This window comes from Phocoena sinus, chromosome 5 (assembly GCF_008692025.1).
Source record: "Phocoena sinus isolate mPhoSin1 chromosome 5, mPhoSin1.pri, whole genome shotgun sequence".
Classification (NCBI taxonomy): Eukaryota; Metazoa; Chordata; class Mammalia; order Artiodactyla; family Phocoenidae; genus Phocoena; species Phocoena sinus.
In genome coordinates, this window is record NC_045767.1 from 32,288,803 (window position 1) to 32,308,805 (window position 20,003).

The 20,003-nt window shown below is 40.2% G+C and overlaps 1 protein-coding gene across 1 annotated transcript in view; it reads left to right on the top strand.

The window, feature by feature from the left end:
• Window positions 1-20,003, top strand: part of PAPSS1 (3'-phosphoadenosine 5'-phosphosulfate synthase 1) — a 109,859-nt gene that overhangs the window by 19,701 nt on the left and 70,155 nt on the right. Inside the window, 3 exon segments of the mRNA XM_032632852.1 lie at window positions 6,131-6,269; window positions 10,397-10,432; window positions 10,435-10,514. Of these exon segments, the coding sequence (XP_032488743.1) occupies window positions 6,131-6,269; window positions 10,397-10,432; window positions 10,435-10,514 (255 nt within the window).

The window sequence follows — 20,003 nt, forward strand, 5'->3', positions numbered from 1 at the left end:
CCCCGGACCGCGGCACGAACCCGTGTCCCCTGCATCAGCAGGCGGACTCTCAACCACTGCGCCGCCAGGGAAGCCCTGGTAACAGTTTTAAAGTGCTTTTATGTGAATTAGCTCACTTAGTTCTCATCACCCAGTGAGGAGGGTGGAGGTGAGGAAACAGAAGTGTCAGTCACCCCACCTCACACGCTTTACGTGGCAAAGCAAGGATTTGCACCCAGACAGTGTCAGTGGAACTTGTGCTCTTGCCCACTGTGCTCTGCTGTCTCTAAACCCTGCTGGCTCTTTGAAGGCTGGGACTACGTCTGATTTATCTTTATAATCTTGATGCCAAGCCCAGATCCTGGAACACGGTAGATATTTAGTGTTTGTTAAATGATAGCATAGCCCCTTAGGAAGCCCAGATATGAAAGAACAGGTGAGTTACTGTAGTAGTTAAACACAGCGGCTTTGAAGCCAGAAACAAGAGACTGAAATCTCGGCTCTGCCAGTTACTGTTAGGACCTTGGCCGATTTACTTAACCTTCCAAGCTCAGATAATACCTACCTCGTAGGGTTGCTCTGAGGATTAGGCAAATCATGCATTCACAGCTTTCAGCATAGTGCCTGATGTGTAATAGATATTCAGTAAGTGTAGTAAATAATAGTGCAATTCTAGTACTGTATCATAAATCTGTCTGGTTACTTAGACTTTTTTTTAAAACAAAAACTAAATTTGAGCTGTAAGGGTTATAGATAAGTGTGAGACTGAGTGTTAATCATACAGGTTCACTCATGGCAGGAGTCCTAAAAGGTTCTTTGAGGACTAGGTACTTTTCATTTTCCTGAAACACTGGGATTGGTGTCAGTATGTCAGTTTAAGGTATCCTGAATGATGAAGTGTATGAGAGTTGTCAGAGTTCCTGAATTCTAGGATATAAACAGTTTTCATAGTAATATAGTAACAGTGATTTTCTTGCACTTTCTGGGAAGCTCTGCAACTCTTGGAAAAAGAGAAAGTTAGTAACACCTAATTTGGAGAGCGAGCAGCTGAGACCTGGGTATTGAAAAGTATACGCTGATCTGTTTTTTTGGCTCCGTTGTTTCCATAACACGGAGCAACGCTTTTCTTGATCTCACCCCCAAAAGCACTAAGAATGAAAATGAGGTTCGGACTATGCTTAGGTCATGTCAAAATTCATGATAGGGCTTCCCTGGTGGCGCAGTGGTTGAGAGTCCGCCTGCCGATGCAGGGGACACGGGTTCGTGCCCCGGTCTGGGAAGATCCCACATGCCGCAGAGTGGCTGGGCCCGTGAGCCATGGCTGCTGAGCCTGCGCGTCCGGAGCCTGTGCTCCGTAACGGGAGAGGCCACAACAGTGAGAGGCCCGCGTACCGCAAAAAAAAAAAATAAATAAATTAAAAAATTCATGGTAATATTTGGACCAAATCATATATTATAGGATATGCGTATTCTCTGTCACCACTAACCTTGGGCATCTTGGTTGTAAAAGTAAACCTGATAGTTCTTACCCTTGAAGAGTCAGTAGGTAGTGGGAGCATAGAGATGCGAACAGTTGCAGTATCGTGAGGCAAGTGATTAGGTGCATGTATATAAAGGTGCTATGGAAGATTCACAGAGGAAGTGCTGCTTGAAATGCATCACGAAAGATGAGTCAGTTTTCTCGCAGGAGAAAACTATTTCACAGAGGAGATGCTACAGGATTTGCAAAAGCATGGAAATGTGAGGGACTTAGGTCTTTGGGGGACTGTAGGTAGTTTGTTTTGGCTGCTCTTCCGGATGAACGTGAGGGGAGATGAAGCTCGAGCGATTTGCAGAGGTCTGATGGTGAACTCCGGACTGCTCGGGACTTTGCCCCACAGGTGGTTGAGAGTTGGAGATTCTACTGGGGAATAGTGTCTCTGGTGCCTTTGTATTTTAGTGAGGTCACCCTTAAGGCCTGGAATGGGAAGGGTCTGGAGGTAGGAGACTAGTCAGGAGGCTTTTGGAGTGAATTGAGGTATCGGCCATGGGAATAGAAAAGATGGGGCATATTTGAGGGCTCTTGAGCCTGTAGCATCAGTGGAACGTGGTGCCCGGGTTGATTGCTGAATTTGGGGGTGAACATGAAGGATGGTGCTTTCAGAAGAGAAGATGGTATGACTGAGTTAGAAAATATAGGGTAGGAAGGGAGAAGATGACTGTTTGATTTTAGCTGGGTTAGGTTTGAAATGCTGGTGGCGTATCTCGGTGAAGATGACCACTGGGTCATTGGGAAATTGGTTCTGGAACTCAGGAACGTTGTGTAGAATTGAGATAAAGATTTGGGAATCAGGGGCTTCCCTGGTGGTGCAGTGGTTAAAGAATCCGCCTGCCAGTGCAGAGGACACGGGTTTGAGCCCTGGTCGGGGAAGATCCCACATGCCATGGAGCAACTAAGCCCATGCGCCACAACTACTGAGCCTGTGCTCTAGAGCCTGCAAGCCACAACTACTGAGCCCATGTGCCACAACTGCTGAAGCCTGTGCTCCTAGAGCCCGTGCGCCGCAACAAGAGAAGCCACCACAATGACAAGCCCGTGCACTGCAACGAAGAGTAGCCCTCGCTCGCCACAACTAGAGAAAGCCCACGCACAGCAACAAAGACCCAGTGCAGCCAAAAATAAATAAAAAAAAAAAAGTTGGGGAATCATTAACTTTATTGTTGAAACCTTGATGAAGTTGAGTGTACAAAAGAGTATATAGAATGAGAAGCGAGTCACAGATGGAAACTTGGGGAACACCTTCATTTAAAAGGACAGTTGGAATAGTAGGATCACGACTTAATCACTCTGCCAGATACTAAGGCTATAAAGCTACTGAAATTATTTCAGTATATTGGGATGAGATCTGTGACAGAGGTATATGGTGGGTACTCTGAGAACCCAGCAGAAGTGAGGCCTCAGTTGGCCTGGACATGAGGGTAGGCTTCCTGGAGGGCTTAGCATGGAGCTGTGCTGTGAGGGGACACATTGCTGTAGCCAGAGGAGAGAGGTGGAGTGTTTTTGGCAGGGGGGATGGCAAAGGCATTAGGCCCAAACAGCCTGGTAGACCAGGTAGGTGTTAATTATCAATAGAACATCAGGTGCAAGACTGAGAATGGTGGGGCCAGGTGGAGAAGGCCTGACGATTCACACTGAGAAGCTTGGGTTTTACCCTGATGGTGCTGGGCAGTCTCTGAAGAGTTTAGTGACGTGGTTGAATTTGCATCCTCTGTCATCCTGGGGACAGTGTAGAGTGTGGCTTTGAGCAGGTCAAAGCTGGAAACCAGCAGATGTATTAAAAGGGTGTTGTCCAGGCAGGAAAAATGAGGTTGAACCAGGAGCTAGGGAAGAAGTGCAGGCTGGGTTAGTGTAATGTCTAGAGGTAAAATCTGAAGGACTTTGGTGACAAAATGCAGGGGGTGGGACGGCAAAGGGAAGGAAACCAGACACACTCTGGGGATTCTGGGTGAGTAGTGTCGTCATCCCTTGATTTGGGCAGTATAGGTGGGAAATGCAAGCTTGGGAGAAAAGAGAGTGGGTTCAGTTTTGGACGTGTTAAGTTTGAGGGTACCTGAGAGATCTCCAGGTGGGTGTATTTTGGAGGAAGTTGGAAAGGTGTGTTTAATTTCGGGAGAGGTCCAGAGTTCAGGCTTGAGTGTTGGTTTATATGCGGTAGTTTACAAAGTGAAAGCAGTTGAGAAAAGTGCTCAGGGACTGTGCAGTGTGAGCAGTGGTCTCCTGGTAGAATGTGGGCAACACCAGTGCCGCATGGGAGCCTGCATAGGAACGACCGGGGAGTAGCACGATTTCAGTACACAGGGTTAGTAGTATAAAATGTGGCCTGGAAAGTGCCAGGATTGAGGGAACTTTTGTATGATTTGTTAGCTCATCTCTTTTTAATGGAAGAGAGTGACTTTCACTTGTTTGTTGCCAGTGGAGAAGGAGGAGGTTGAAAATTCCAGATGCAACAGCAATAATGGATTGAGCAAGGTTCATTAGCAGGAAGGGGATTTTTTTTTTCTTATGAACAATTTTTAAGAGTTACTTTCCATTTACAGTTATTACAGAATATTGGCTCTACTCCCCATGTTGTACACTACATCCTTTAGCTTATCTTACACCTAATAGTTTGTACCTCTGACTCCCCACCCCTATGTTGCCCCTTCCCCCCCTCCTACTGGTAACCACTAGTTTGTTCTCCATCTCTGTGAGTCTGCTTCTTTTTTGTTATATTCACTAGTTTGTTGTATTTTTTAAAAATTTATTTATTTTATTATTATTTTTGGCTGCATTGGGTCTTCATGGCTGCACGTGGGCTTTCTCTAGTTGCAGCGAGCAGGGGCTACTCTTCGTTGCTGTGTGCGGGCTTCTCATTGCAGTGGCTTCTCTTGTTGCAGAGCACAGGCTCTAGGCTCGCAGGCTCTAGAGCGCAGGCCCAGTAGTAGTGGCTCACGGGCTTAGTTGCTCCACGGCATGTGGGATCTTCCCGGACCAGGGCTCGAACACGTGTCCCCTACATTGGCAGGTGGATTCTTAACCACTGCACCACCAGGGAAGTCCTGTTGTATTTGTTTAGATTCCACATACAAGTGATATCATACAGTATTTGTCTTTCTCTGTCAAACTTATTTCACTTAGTATAATGCCCTCCAAGCCCATCCGTGTTACTACAAATGACAAAATCTCATTCTTTTTTATGGCTGAATAGTATTCCATTGCAGAGTAGGGGATTTTGGATCCGTGAAGGGAGGAGCGGCAGGAGGGAAGGAGATAAAGGTGGGGGATATAGGTAAATTATATGGCAGAGGGGAGATTGAGAGCGTTTGTGTCTGGGGATTTCCTTTTCTTTTCTTTCTTTCTTTTTTTTGGCCATGGTACACGGCATGTGGGATCTTAGTTCCCTGACCAGGGATTGAACCCACGCCCCCTGCATTGGAAGCACGGAGTCCTAACCACTGGATGGTCAGGGAAGTCCCTGGGGATTTTCTTTTTGAAATTAGAAGTGTGGCCATCTGATAAGAGTGGAAGTAGGCATGGGTTGAGGGGCCGTAAGAAAGGTGGTAAATGATAACATGAGCCATGTGGGGATAGGATGGAGGAAGGTGCAGGGGCTAGCTTTGAAAATGGTGGCACTGCCTTGTCTATAGAATATGAATGTGGAGCCTGCGTTTGAGAACAGGAAGATGAGTGAATCCTCAAGGGAGAACTTGGTTTCAGTTAAGACCAGAAAGAGGAGTTGCACTTACAAAGGAAGCAGTGTTCCAGAGAGAGTTTAGGCCGAGCAGTGAAGGTATTAGCAGAGTTGGGGGTTAGGAGCCATGCAGAAAAGTAAGTTTTGGAAATGCTAGAGATGTGTAGCGGCTGCAGGGGTTTGTGTTTGGCAAGTGAATAAACTAGCCTCAGGGTTCTGAATGGATCCCTTGTGAAGTTACTTTCATGCTAGCTCAGGCTGAGGTTGAGCCTGTTGTTAAGAGAGAGGCCTGATGACTGACATCTGCATTTAAGCTGGACTTTGGCTCAGCTTCCTCGTAAAATTTAGGGTGAAAGTTTTAATGGGGCATCCATTGTTCTCCCTCCTGGAACTTGCCAGTATCTCAGAATAGCAGGCCTTTTGAGGATACGGGGAGGGGAAGGGTAAGCTGTGACAAAGTGAGAGTAGTGGCATGGACATATATACACTACCAAACGTAAAATAGATAGCTAGTGGGAAGCAGCCACATAGCACAGGGAGATCAGCTCGGTGCTTTGTGACCACCTAGAGGGGTGGGATGGGGAGAGTGGGAGGGAGGGAGACGCAAGAGGGAAGAGATAAGGGAACATGTGTATATGTATAACTGATTCACTTTGTTATAAAGCAGAAACTAACACACCATTGTAAAGCAATTATACTCCAATAAAGATGTTAAAAAAATAAATAAAAAAAAAAATCCTTAATGGAGAATGGGTGTGTTAATCTAATAATTTCTTGGGTTTATTCTTTTTCAGTTTATATTTTCAAAATATAAATTAAACTTTGTCTGTTGTCCACTAACACAGCTGAAAAGCACTTTTACTTGTCCTTGACATTAATATAGTACCCTTGATTCATATGAGCACTCTTTATTACGTTTCTGTATGTGCCTTTTTTCTAAGGATCGCAACAATGCAAGGCAAATTCATGAGGGTGCAAGTTTACCTTTTTTTGAAGTGTTTGTTGATGCTCCCCTGCATGTTTGTGAACAGAGGGATGTCAAAGGACTCTACAAAAAAGCACGGGCTGGAGAAATTAAAGGTAAGTAATATTTTTTTCCCAGTTTGTCTTTCCTTAGATGTTTCATCTTACCATATCTGAGACTGATAATCTTTTCTAAGAGATGGAAGTTTTCGAACAACTTGGAGCTCCTTGAGAAGAGAAAGCAGGTCTTGTTACACTGTTGTATCTCTCAGGCCTACCAGTAGTACCTGGCACTGTGTACACTCAGTATCATCAATCAGGTTGAAATCCTACTCACAAGGCAGTTTTAGAGGATTGGGACTTTGGGAAGCCTATTTGGTATAATTAGGTACCTAGCATTAGATTGGCTATTAGTTGGATAGTTGCTGCCACTTCTGTTCTCTTTGTTCCAGTGAAGATGTAGGACATTCCATAGCTGCTGGGAAAAATGCCTGAATTATAAGCATCTTGAGAGCAAGGAAAATGTCTCATTCTTATTTATATCATAGTGCCTGGAATGGTCTGAAATTCATTCTCTGTATGATTGTTGCATTAGATTAAATTTCACATATCTGTGATTTTATCAAAGTACATACAGCTTGTATTTTCGATTTTATGGTCTGCTCCCAGAGTTTCAACTATGATGAAAATTTGGACATAGAAAGAGACATTTAGAACCCGTTCTGCTGTCGCCCTTGATACCAGTCATTCTGTTTATCTTTTAGACATCCTTCGACATTAGCCCTGGTCTATTACCGGTATTATTGTTAACAGTAACAGAGGGCACGTAGGTTCAGCATTGTTTGGGATCAATTCATGCCCCTAACTTTTGTTTGCCTTCCCAGCAGGGAGTGTGATAGCCTCAGACTCCAGGAGCTCCCAGGAGCTCTAGGAAGTGTAGATTTTAGCACCAGCTTCTGGCCCTAGAAAGGAAAAGGTGGAACAGGAAGGAAAATGCTTGTTATTCTGGGCTCTTCTGTTTGGACCTGGGAGCCCATTAGCAGTTGGGGCAAGTTCCACGGGCCGTGGTGAATCTGGTTCCTTGGGCAGGGCTCGTATCCAGTCTTGGCCATCATGGAGACTCAAGTTTCACCCGTTAAGCCTGTACTTTCTTGACTCAGTGAGGATAGGCTGCCTGACCTGAATAATGTATGACAACAGGAGGGAAAACAGTTTATCCATTTAATTTCTAGGTCACCCTCTCTCTGTTGACGGCCAGTGTGCACTTCTGCAAAGAGAAGCAGAACAGTGTGTCCAGGATCCTGAAGTCTGAATCTTCTACTTATTTTAACTGTAGTTGCTTTTGTTGTTTTTGCAAGGATGGATTGGTGAGGGAGGTGGATTTGTTTGCTCAGCTGGAGTAAGCACCCTGTGAGCCAGGACAACATCTTTACCGTTTTTGTATTTTTAGAATTTAGCACAGAGCGTGGCCCAAAGAATAATACTTGGTACACACACACACAGTAAATGCTTCTCGAATGGATTAGAAGGTGGAGTGGAAATTGGATGTTCAACACTTTGATCAATGCTTTCTGTTTGCAAGGTTTATATCTGGTGCTGGGGATGCAAAGATGAATAATAAGACTGAATCCAAAATACCTTGAGTCACTTACAGTTTGCATTCTGTTGCTGGGAATGTGCTTGTATTAGTTCAGTTTTCTGTGTTTTACTTGTTTACCAGGTGTTTCGTAACTCCTTTGAATAGACATTGATAAAATGTTCTTAGGTTAATGTATACTTGTGTGCATGTGTGTACACATGTTTATTTATTTTAGGTTTGCCATGGTTCTAGAGTTCCTGACTGGACAGTTTTCAAAATCATTTACTCACTGTAAGAATGGTGCTTAAAAAGTTTCCTACCAATGCTATTTCAGAGCCTTGATGGTAAACATTTCAGGGACAGGTGAGATTGCATACATTCAGCAGACTTCAGGCTTTTATAGGCCTTTATATGGCATTTACTAAACTGGAAATATATGCCTGTGTCAGCTACTCTTAAATACCTGGATTATTTTCATGAGTAACGCTCAAGTAGTTGTTATTTACTGAAATATAAACGTTTTTCTCACAGTATGCATTTACTGTAACCATTTATGGGCTAAATTAACTAGGAAGAGACTTCCTGGGCTTTTAAAATGTTAAACCAAGTCTTCTAACACAGTGATCCTCAAAGCTTTGCTGCAGATAAGCATTATCTGGTGGGACTTAAAAAATCTAGTGCCAAGGCTGTACCGCAGACCATTGAAATCAGAATCTCTTAAGGGTGGGACCCAGTGATTCCAGTGTGTAGCCACATTTGAGAATCAGAGCTTAAGAACTAGTGTTTTAACCAGGTTTGTTTTTTCCCCACCTATTTTACTGTGACTCACCACTAATACTGTTGGGAATATTGGTAATGCAAAAATTTCTTCTTGGGTTCAGAACTTCATGTGATACTTAAAAATACGAAATAGAAAAAAAAAAAAAGAAATAGATGGGCTATAGACTTGTAGTGTTTATTTTAAAGCTTTTTAGTAATGATTTTAAGTTCATGTTGACCATTCTAACCCAAGAATGACTTGGCATTCCAAGGCAGACAGATCTCGAATGACTTAGGTATGGAATAATATGAAAGACAGGAATAGCATATCTTCAGCTCAGCCAGCCCATTCTGTGGTTAACATCATGTGTTCTTTCTCTTCTAGGCAGTTCCACGGTAGCACATGTACAGATAGGGAAAATCTAAATAGTGGTTAATATCTAAATTGGTTACATTTGATTGTGGAACATTTTTGGTAATATAACAGGATTCCTTACTTATGTTCTGCTTAAGCTAATAGTAGTTAATCTGTCTTGCCTGAACACTTAATGTGATGGCAGAAGAACCCTGCAGAGCTTCAATTCGGCTGTAGATAATCCTGGTGAATATGATGGACAGATTGACTTGGCGTTGGTTTTTGCATTGAGAGGGAAAGAAATCCTGTCGAGTTTGGATTTATGCCCAGGGTTTCGGCACTATATCCTGTGTTCCTGTGGAGAAATTGGATGCTCTGGATTACTTGGTACTCATTCCTGTTTTCTTCACAGGCACTGTAGGCATTTACTTAACAGAAAAAAGGAAGGGTGATAGAAATATCATCCATCTTCATTATTGGAAGATTCCAGATTTGCAAATGTGCCTACTCACTAAAATTTGTTACCCCACATCCATATACCCACAGTGCTTTGGCTGTCACTTGTAGGCACTTTTGTTACCCCACATCCATATACCCACAGTGCTTTGGCTGTCACTTGTAGACACACACAGAGCAGCAAAATTTTAGTCACCTGGAATATACATTCCCAGCTGAAGTTGAACAAGGCTTTTGTGTTTCAGCTCTCATACTGTAAAGAAGTGTCCTTTTTTTTTTTTTGCGATACGCGGGCCTCTCACTGTTGTGGCCTCTCCCGTTGCAGAGCACAGGCTCCGGACGCGCAGGTTCAGCGGCCATGGCTCACGGGCCCAGCCGCTCTGCGGCATGTGGGATCTTCCCGGACGGGGGCACGAACCCGTGTCCCCTGCATGGGCAGGCGGACTCTCGACCACTGTGCCACCAGGGAAGCCCAAGAAGTATCCTTTTGATGGCCTGTTTAGTGCCATGTGTTTTACTTTTTTTTTTTTCTTTTTGTTGGGGATTTTGCTGTTTAAAATGGCCCCCCTGGCGCAATGCTGAAGTACTGTCCAGTGTTCCCAAGTGCAGGAAGACTGACCTGCCTTGTGGAGAAAATACATGTGTTAGATTAGCTTTGTTCAGACATGAGTTCTGGTGCTGTTGGCCATGAGTTCGGTGTTAATGAATCAGCACTATATATGAAATAAGGTGTCTTTAAACAGAAACACTCATAAAACAAATATATTAATTGGTTGACAAAATTTGGTAACTAGAGACCCACAGAAAACCAAACCCACATTTCTCCTAGAAGCAGTGGTTCAGTATTCATTAATTTTGTGTGTGTGGCAACTTATTGAAGAGAACTACTGCGAATAAGAAGGATCGACTGTTTGTATTCAAAGAAGAAACAAAAGTTTAATTAGAAATCTTCTCCCAGGAAAGAAGTTTCAATATTATAACCCCGTAACTTAGAAGGGGCAGCATAAATATGAACTTCAGCATAGCAGAGACTTGCACTGAGGAAACAAACCTATTTTAATTTCCACTCCCTCTATTATCTTTTACCTTTTATAGGTTTCACTGGGATTGATTCTGAATATGAAAAACCAGAGGCCCGGAATTGGTGCTGAAAACAGACTCCTGTGATGTAAATGACTGTGTCCAGCAGGTTGTGGAACTCCTACAGGAACGGGTAAGAGGAGGTCCAAGAGGGAATCCCCAGAGAATAATTATATCCATCTTATAACATTCCCCCTCCAAAAAAAGGGTGGTGGTAATATGGAGTAACATTTGTATTTTATATTCTTTTTTTTCTTCCAATTTTATTGAGATATAATTGACATACAGCATTGTATAAGTTTACAGTGTACAGCATAATGATTTGACTTATGTACATCACGAAATGATAATCACAATAAGTTTAGTGAACATCCGTCATCTCATATAGGTACAGAATTTAAGAAATAGAAAAATTTTTTTGTGTGTGTGATAAGAACTCTTAGGATTTACTTTCTTAGAAACTTTCATATATGACATACAGCAGTGTTAATTATATTTATAATGTTGTACCTTACATCCCTAGTACTTATTTACCTTATAACTGGAAGATTGTACCTTTTGACTGCCTTCATCCAGTTCCCTCTCCCCCCACCCCCTGCCTCTGGTAACTACAAATCTGATTTCTTTTTTTGTGAGTTTGTTTGTATGTTCATTTGTTTTTGAAGTATAATTTATAACACTGTTAGTTTCTGTTACACAACATACTGATGTTTTATATACATTTCAAAATGATTACCATAATAAGTCTAGTTACGTTGCCACAAAGATATTACTTAGTTATTAACTGTATTTCCCACACTGTATATTTCATACTCATGACTCATTTATTTTGCAACTGTAAGGTTGTACCTCTTAATCACCCTCACCTATTTCTTTCTTGCTCCCCCAGTCCCCTCTCTTCTGGTAATCTTTTTGCTATCAGTAACTCTGTTTCTGTTTTAAGTTTGTTCATTTGTTTTGTTCTTTAGATTCCACATAAAAGTGAAATCATACCATATTTGTCTTTCTCTGTCTGACTTATTTCACTTAGTATAGTATCCTGTGGGTCCATCCATATTGTCATAAATGGCAAGATTTCATTCTCTTTTATGGCTGAGTAATATTTCATTATATACATATACCACAACTTCATTCATCTATTGATGGGTACTTGGGTTGCATCCATTTCTTGGCTGTTGTAAATAATGCTGCATAGGGGTGTGTATAGCTTTTCTACTAGTGTTTTCTAATACCTAGGAGAGGTATTGCTGGATCATATGATAGTTCTATTTGTAATTTTTTGAGGAATCTCCATACTGTTTTCCATAGTGGCTGCACCAATTTATATTTCCACCGATAGTGTATGAGGGTTCCCTTTTCCACACATCATCGACGATACTTGTCATTTGCTGTGTTTTTGTTAATAGCCATTCTGACAGGTGTGAGGTGTTGTCTCTATAGTGGTTTTGATTTGTATTTCCCTGATAATTAGTGATGTTGAGCATCTTTTCATGTGCTTGTTCACCAACTGCATGTCTTCTTTAGAAAAACAGATCCTCAGATCCTCTGCCCATTTTTTAATTGGATTGTTTTTTTTAATTTTTTTGCGGTACGTGGGTCTCTCACTGCTGTGGCCTCTCCCATTGTGGAGCACAGGCTCCGGACGCGCAGGCTCAGCAGCCATGGCTCACGGGCCCAGCCGCTCCGCGGCATGTGGGATCCTCCCAGACCGGGGCATGAACCCATGTCCCCTGCATCGGCAGGCGGACTCTCAACCACTGTGCCACCAGGGAAGCCCTGTTTGGTTTTTTTGATGTTAGTTGTGTGAGTTCTTTGTATATTTTGGATATAAACCCCTTACCAGCTATATCATTTGCGAATATCTTCTCCCATTCAGTAGGTGGCCTTTTTGTTTTGTTGATAGTTTCCTTTGCTGTGCAAAAGCTTTTTAGTTTGATGTAGTCCCATTTGTTTACTTGTGCATTTGTTTCCCTTGCCTGAGGAGACATAGCCAAAAAAAAAAAAATACTATTAAGACCAAAGAGCATACTGCCCATGTTTTCTTGTAGAAGTTTTATGGTTTCAGGCCTTACATTTAAGTCTTTAACCCATTTTGAATTTATTTTTGTATATGGTGTGAGAAAGTAGTCCCAATGTGATTCTTTTTTTTTAAAAATTAATTATTTTTTCTCACACACACACACACACACACACACCACACACACGCTGCATTTTATTTTTACAAGAGATAGACTGACACCAAGCATTGTAAATGGATGGCCACAGCAAAAGCAACAATGAATGTAATTACCAAACACGAAACACACTCATACTATGTCATAATACTGACATTCAGTCCAGTAATCCTCCACTGTAACAGCTCCTTTACTTTGCAGTGAAAATTGATTTGTATATTTTTTGCCTCTGAGTCCTTGTGGGATTTTTTTTTTTATTCAAACAGAAAGTCACAAAAATTATAATCATCCTCATCAGTTCACTCAATCCCATGTAATTAATTTTTTTTTCATCTTGATCTTTTGTTAGCACTTGTATGAATTCATCAGTTTTCCATTAGAGTTCTGAAAATGCTTATTCATTCAGTTCAGCAGTATAGTCAGTTACCAGAAACCTGTACTTGTCATAGTCTTTTCCATGAATTCATTGAAGATGAAACCCTTTTATAGGAACATTTTTGCAAAGGCCTCAGAGTACACCCAGAACTGTCTGTGAATGACAAAAGACTTAAAAATGACCACGGTTAAAGATTTGATGAAAGTTCATAATAATGCAATTGACAAGGAAATTTAGTTATTTCTGAGATATACATTTAAAAGTAATAACTAGAATTATTACTTATAACATACCAGAACATACAAGATTTTTAGAAATTTCATGTAATGTCTGAAACATTTATATTAACATATATCCATACAAATAACCCAATGAAAGTTTAGTATTAGTTGTTCTGTTTGTTTTTTTATACTGCAGGTTCTTATTAGTCATCAGTTTTATACACATCAGTGTATACATGTCAATCCCAATCGCCCAATTCAGCACACCACCATCCCCACCCCAACGCAGTTTTCCCCCATTGGTGTCCGTATGTCTGTTCTCTATATCTGTGTCTCAACTTCTGCCCTGCAAACTGGCTCATCTGTACCGTTTTTCTAGGTTCTACCTACATGCGTTAATATATGTTATTTGTTTTTCTCTTTCTGACTTACTTCACTCTGTATGACAGTCTCTAGATCCATCCACATCTCAACAAATGACTCAGTTTCGTTCCTTCTTATGTCTGAGTAATATTCCATTGTATATATATATACCACAACTTTTTTATCCATTCTTCTGTCATTGGGCATTTAGGTTGCTTCCATGACCTGGCTATTGTAAATAGTGCTGCAATGAACATTATCGTGTGTGTGTCTTTTTGAATTATGGTTTTCTCTGGGTATACACCCAGTAGTGGGATTGCTGGATCATATGGTAATTCTACTTTTAGTTTTCTAAGGAACCTCCATACTGTTCTCCATAGTGGCTGTATCAATTTACATTCCCACCAGCAGTGCAAGAGGGTTCCCTTTTCTCCACATCTTCTCCAGCATTTGTTATTTGTAGATTTTCTGATGTTGCCCATTCTAATTGGTGTGAGGGGATACCTCATTGTAGTTTTGATTTGCATTTCTCTAATAATTAGTGATGTTGAGCAGCTTTTCATGTACCTCTTGGCCATCTGTATGTCTTCTTTGGAGAAATGTCTATTTAGGTCTTCTGCCCATTTTTGGATTGAGTTATTTGTTTCTTTAATAATGAGCCGCATGAGCTGTTAGACTGATCCTTTGTCCATTGAATCATTTGCAAATATTTTCTCCCATTCTGAGGGTTGTCTTTTCGTCTTGTTTATGGTTTCGCTTGCTGTGCAAAAGCTTTGAACTTTCATTAGGTCCCATTTGTTTATTTTTGTTTTTATTTCCATTACTCTAGGAGGTGGATCAAAAATGATCTTGCTGTGATTTATGTCAAAGAGTGTTCTTCCTATGTTTTCCTCTAAGAGTTTTATAGTGTCTGATCTTACATTTAGGTCTCGAATCCATTTTGAGTTTAATTTCATTCTTTTACATGTAGCTGTCCAGTTTTCCCAGCACCACTTATTGAAGATACTGTCTTTTCTCCATTGTATATCTTTGCCTCCTTTGTCATAGATTAGTTGACCATAGGTGCATGGGTTTATCTCTGAGCTTTCTATCTTGTTCCATTGATCTACGTTTCTGTTTTTGTGCTAGTACCATATTGTCTTGATTACTGTAGCTTTGTAGTATAGTCTGAAGTCAGGGAGTCTGATTCCTCCAGCTCCGTTTTTTCCTCTCAAGACTGCTTTGGCTATTCGGGGTCTTTTGTGTCTCCATACAAATTTTAAGATGATTTGTTCTAGTTCCGTAAAAAATGCCATTGGTGACTTGATAGGGATTGCATTGAATCTGTAGATTGCTTTGGGTAGTATAGTCATTTTCACAATATTGATTCTTCCAATCCAAGAACATGGTATATCTCTCCATCTGCTGGTATCATCTTTAATTTCTTTCATCAGTGTCTTATAGTTTTCTGCATACAGGTCTTTTGTCTCCCTAGGTAGGTTTATTCCTAGGTATTTTATTCTTTTTGTTGCAATGGTAAATGAGAGTGTTTCCTTAATTTCTCATCATTAGTGTATAGGAATGCAAGAGATTTCTGTGCATTAATTTTGTATCCTGCAACTTTACCAAATTCATTGATTAGCTCTAGTAGTTTTCTGGTGGCATCCTTAGGATTCTCTATGTATAGGGTCATGTCATCTGCAAACAGTGACAGTTTTACTTCTTCTTTTCCAATTTGTATTCCTTTTATTTCTTTTTCTTCTCTGATTGCTGTGGCTAGGACTTCCAAAACTATGTTGAATAATAGTGGTGAGAGTGGACATCCTTGTCTCGTTCCTGATCTTAGAGAAAATGCTTTCAGTTTTTCACCATTGAGAATGATGTTTGCTGTGGGTTTGTCATATATGGCCTTTATTATGTTGAGGTACACTTTCTGGAGAGTTTTTGTCATAAATGGGTGTTGAATTTTGTCAGAACCTTTTTCTTCATCTACTGAGATGATCATGTGGTTTTTATTCTTCAATTTGTTAATATGGTTTATCACATTGATTGATTTGCATATATTGAAGAATCCTTGCATCCCTGGGATAATTCCCACTTGATCGTGGTGTATGATCCTTTTAATGTGTTGTTGGATTCTGTTTGCTAGTATTTTGTTGAGGATTTTTGCATCTCTATTTATCAGTGATACTGGTCTGTAATTTTCTTTTTTTGTAGTATCTTTGTCTGGTTTTGGTATCAGGGTGATGGTGGCCTCATCGAATGAGTGTGGGAGTATGCCTTCCTCTGAAACTTTTTGGAAGAGTTTGAGAAGGATGGGTGTTAGCTCTTCTCTAAATGTTCTATAGAATTCACCTGTGAAGCCATCTGGTCCTGGACTTTTGTTTGTTGGAAGATTTTTTTTTTTTTTTTTGGTACACAGGCCTCTCACTGTTGTGGCCTCTCCTGTTGTGGAGCACAGGCTCCAGATGCGCAGGCTCAGCGGCCATGTCTCACGGGCCTAGCTGCTCCGCGGCATGTGGGATATTCCTGAACTGGGGCACGATTCCGCGTCCCCTGCATCGGCAGGCGGACTCTTAACCACTGCGCCACCAGGGAAGCCCTGTTGGAAAATTTTTAATCACAGTCTCAATTTCATTACTTGTGATTGGTCTGTTCATATTTTCTGTTTCTTCCTGGTTCAGTCTTGGAAGGTTATACCTTTCTAAGAATTTGTCCCTTTCTTCCAGGTTGTCCATTTTATTGGCATAGAGTTGCTTGTAGTAGTCTCTTAGGATGCTTTGTATTTCTGTGGTGTCTGTTGTAACTTCTCCTATTTCATTTCTAATTTTATTGGTTTGAGTCCTCTCCCTCTTTTTCTTGATGATTCTGGCTAATGGTTTATCAATTTTGTTTATTTTCTCAAAGAACCAGCTTTTAGTTTTATTGCACTTTGCTATTGTTTTCTTTGTTTCTATTTCATTTATTTCTGCTCTGATCTTATGGTTTCTTTCCTTCTGCTAACTTTGGGTTTTGTTTGTTATTCTTTCTCTAGTTGCATTAGGTGTAATGTTAGATTGTTTACTTGAGATTTTTCTTGTTTCTTGAGGTAGGCTTGTATAGCTATAAACTTCCCTCTTAGAACTGCTTTTGCTGCATCCCATAGGTTTTGGATCATTGTGTTTTCATTGTCATTTGTCTCTAGGTATTTTTTGATTTCCTCTTTGATTTCTTTAGTCATTTCTTGGTCAGTTAGTAACGTATTGTTTAGCCTCCATGTCTTTGTGTTTTTTACGTTTTTTTTCCCTGTAATTCATTTCTAATCTCATAGCGTTGTGGTCCAGAAAGGTGCTTGATATGATTCCAATTTTCTTAAATTTACTGAGGCTTGATTTGTGACCCAAGACATGATCTATCCTGGAGAATATTCTGTGTGCGCTTGAGAAGAAAGTGTAATCTGCTGTTTTTGGATGGAATGTCCTGTAAATATCAATTAAATCTATCTGGTCTATTGTGTCATTTAAAGCTTCTGTTTACTTATTTATTTTCATTTTGAATGATCTGTCCATCGGTGTAAGTGAGGTGTTAAAGTCCCTCACTATTATTGTGTTACTGTCGATTTCCTCTTTTATAGGTGTTAGCAGTTGCCTTATGTATTGAGGTGCTCCTATGTTGGGTGCACATATATTTATAATTGTTATATCTTCTTCTTGGATTGATCCCTTGATCATTATGTAGTGTCCCTCCTTGTCTCTTGTAACATTCTTTATTTTAAAGTCTATTTTATCGTAGTATTGCTACTCCAGCTTTCTTTTGATTTCCATTGGCATCAGATATCTCTTTTCATCCCCTCACTTTCAGTCTGTATGTGTCCCTAGGTCTGAAGTGGGTCTCTTGTAGACAGCATATAGATGGGTCTTGTTTTTGTATCCATTCAGAAAGCCTGTGTCTTTTGGTTGGAGCATTTAATCCGTTCACATTTAAGGTAATTATCGATATGTATGTTCCTATGACCATTTTCTTAATTGTTTTCGGTTTGTTTTTGTAGGTTGTTTTCTTCTCTTGTGTTTCCCACTTAGAGAAGTTCCTTTAGCATTTGTTGTGGAGCTGGTTTGGTGGTGCTGAATTCTCTTAGCTTTAGCTTGTCTGTAAAGCTTTTGATTTCTCCATCGAATCTGAACGAGATCCTTGCCTGGTAGAGTAATCTTGGTTGTAGGTTCTTCCCTTTCATCACTTTAAGTATATCATGCCACTCCCTTCTGGCTTGTAGAGTTTCTGCTGAGAAATCAGCTGTTAACCTTATGGGAGTTCCCTTGTATATTATTTGTCTTTTTTCCCTTTCTGCTTTCAATAATTTTTCTTTAATTTTTGCCCATTTGATTACTATGTGTCTCAGCGTGTTTCTCCTTGGGTTTATCCTGTATGGGACTCGCTGTGCTTCCCTTGGGTGGCTATTTTTCCCATGTTAGGGAAGTTTTCAACTATAATCTCTTCAGATATTTTCTCGGGTCCTTTCTCTCTCTGTTCTCCTTCTGGGACCCCTATAATGCGAATGTTGTTGTGTTTAATGTTGTCTCAGAGGTCTCTTAGGCTGTCTTCATTTCTTTTCACTCTTTTTTCTTTAGGCTGTTCTGCAGCAGTGGATTCTACCATTCTGTCTTCCAGGTCACTTATCCATTCTTCTGCCTCAGTTAATCTGCTATTGATTCCTTCTAGTGTAGTTTTCATTTCAGTTATTGTATTGTTCATCTCTGTTCGTTTGTTCTTTAATTCTTCTAGGTCTTTGTTAAACATTTATTGCATCTTCTCGATCTTTGCCTCCATTCTTTTTCCGAGGTCCTGGGTCATCACTATCATTATTCTGAATTCTTTTTCTGGAAGGTTCCCTCTCTCCACTTCATTTAGTTGTTTTTCTGGGGTTTTATCTTGTTCCTTCATCTGGTATATAGCCCTCTGCCTTTTCATCTTGTCTGTCTTTCTGTGTATGTGGTTTTTGTTCCACAGGGTGCAGGATTGTAGTTCTTCTTGCTTCTGCTCCTGTTTGATTCTTTTGCATGTAGCTGTCCACTTTTCCCAAAATCATTTATTGAAGAGGCTGTCTTTTTTCCCATTGTATATTCTTGGCTCCTTTGTCATAGATTAATTGACCATATAAGTGTGGGTTCACTTCTGGGCTCTCTGTTCTGTTCCTTTGATCTGTGTGTCTCTTTTTGTACCAGTACCATACTGTTTTGATGACAGTAGCTTTATAGTGTAGTTTGAAATCAGGGAGCATGATACCTCCAGCTTTGTTCTTCTTTCTCAAGATTGTTTTGGGTGTTTGGGGTCTTTTGTGTTTCCATACAAATTTTACAATTATTTTTTCCAATTCTGTAATAAATGCCATTAGTATTTTGATAGGAATTGAAGTGAATTTGTAGATTGCCTTGGGTAATGTGGTCATTTTAATAATATTAATTCTTCTAGTCCATGACCAAGGTATATCTTTGCATGTTCGTGTCATCTTCAGTTTCTTTCATCAGTGTCTTATAGTTTTCTGAGAAGAAGTCTTTTACTTCCTTAGTTAGATTTATTCCTATTTTATTCTTTTTGATGCGATCGTAAATGGAATTATCTTCTTAATTTCTCTTTCTTATAGCTCATTTTTAGTGTATAGAAATGCAACAGATTTCTATACATTAATTTTGTGTCCTCCAACTTTACCAGATTCGTTGATTAGCTATAGTAGTTTTTGGTAGTGTCTTGACGATTTTCTGTGTAAAGTATCATGTTATCTGCAGTGACAGTGTTACTTCTTCCTTTCCAATTTGGTTGCCTTTTATTTATTTTTCTTGTCTGATTGCTGTGACTAAGACTTCCAATACTATGTTGAATAAAAATGGTGAGAGTAGACAATTTTGTCTTGTTTCTGATCTTAGAGGAAATGCTTTAACCATTGAGTATGCTGTTAGCTGTGGGCTTATCATATATGGCCTTTATCCTATTGAGGTGTGTTCTCTCTATAACCACTTTGTTGAGAGTTTTTACCATAAATGGATGTTGAACTTCGTCAGAAGCTTTTTCTGCCTCTATGCAGATGATCATATAATTTTTGTTGTTCATCTTGGTAATGTGGCGTATCACATCGATTGATTTGTGGATATCGAACCATCCTTGCATCCCTGGGATTAATCCCACTTGATCAAGGTGTATGATCCTTTTAATGTGTTGTTGAATCCATTAAGTGCTGAATACATGCATTTTAAATTCCTTATAGCACTGACGGTTTTCTGTGCATGTGCACCACTGTGTTAGGTGCTGTGGGGGGCACCATATATGTATCACATGTGAAATATTCCAGTCAGTCTAAACCACAGGAGGCTTGAGAGACTAACAATCTTTTATTTTACCTGTAATTTGAACACACAAATGCTTTATAGAGGAGATTCAGCCTTGGTTATTCAGCTCTACAACTTGGCATCCATATATTTTTAAGTTGAGTTACATAATGTATTTAACTTTTCCTAAGCATTTAGAGAGTCCAGATTTCC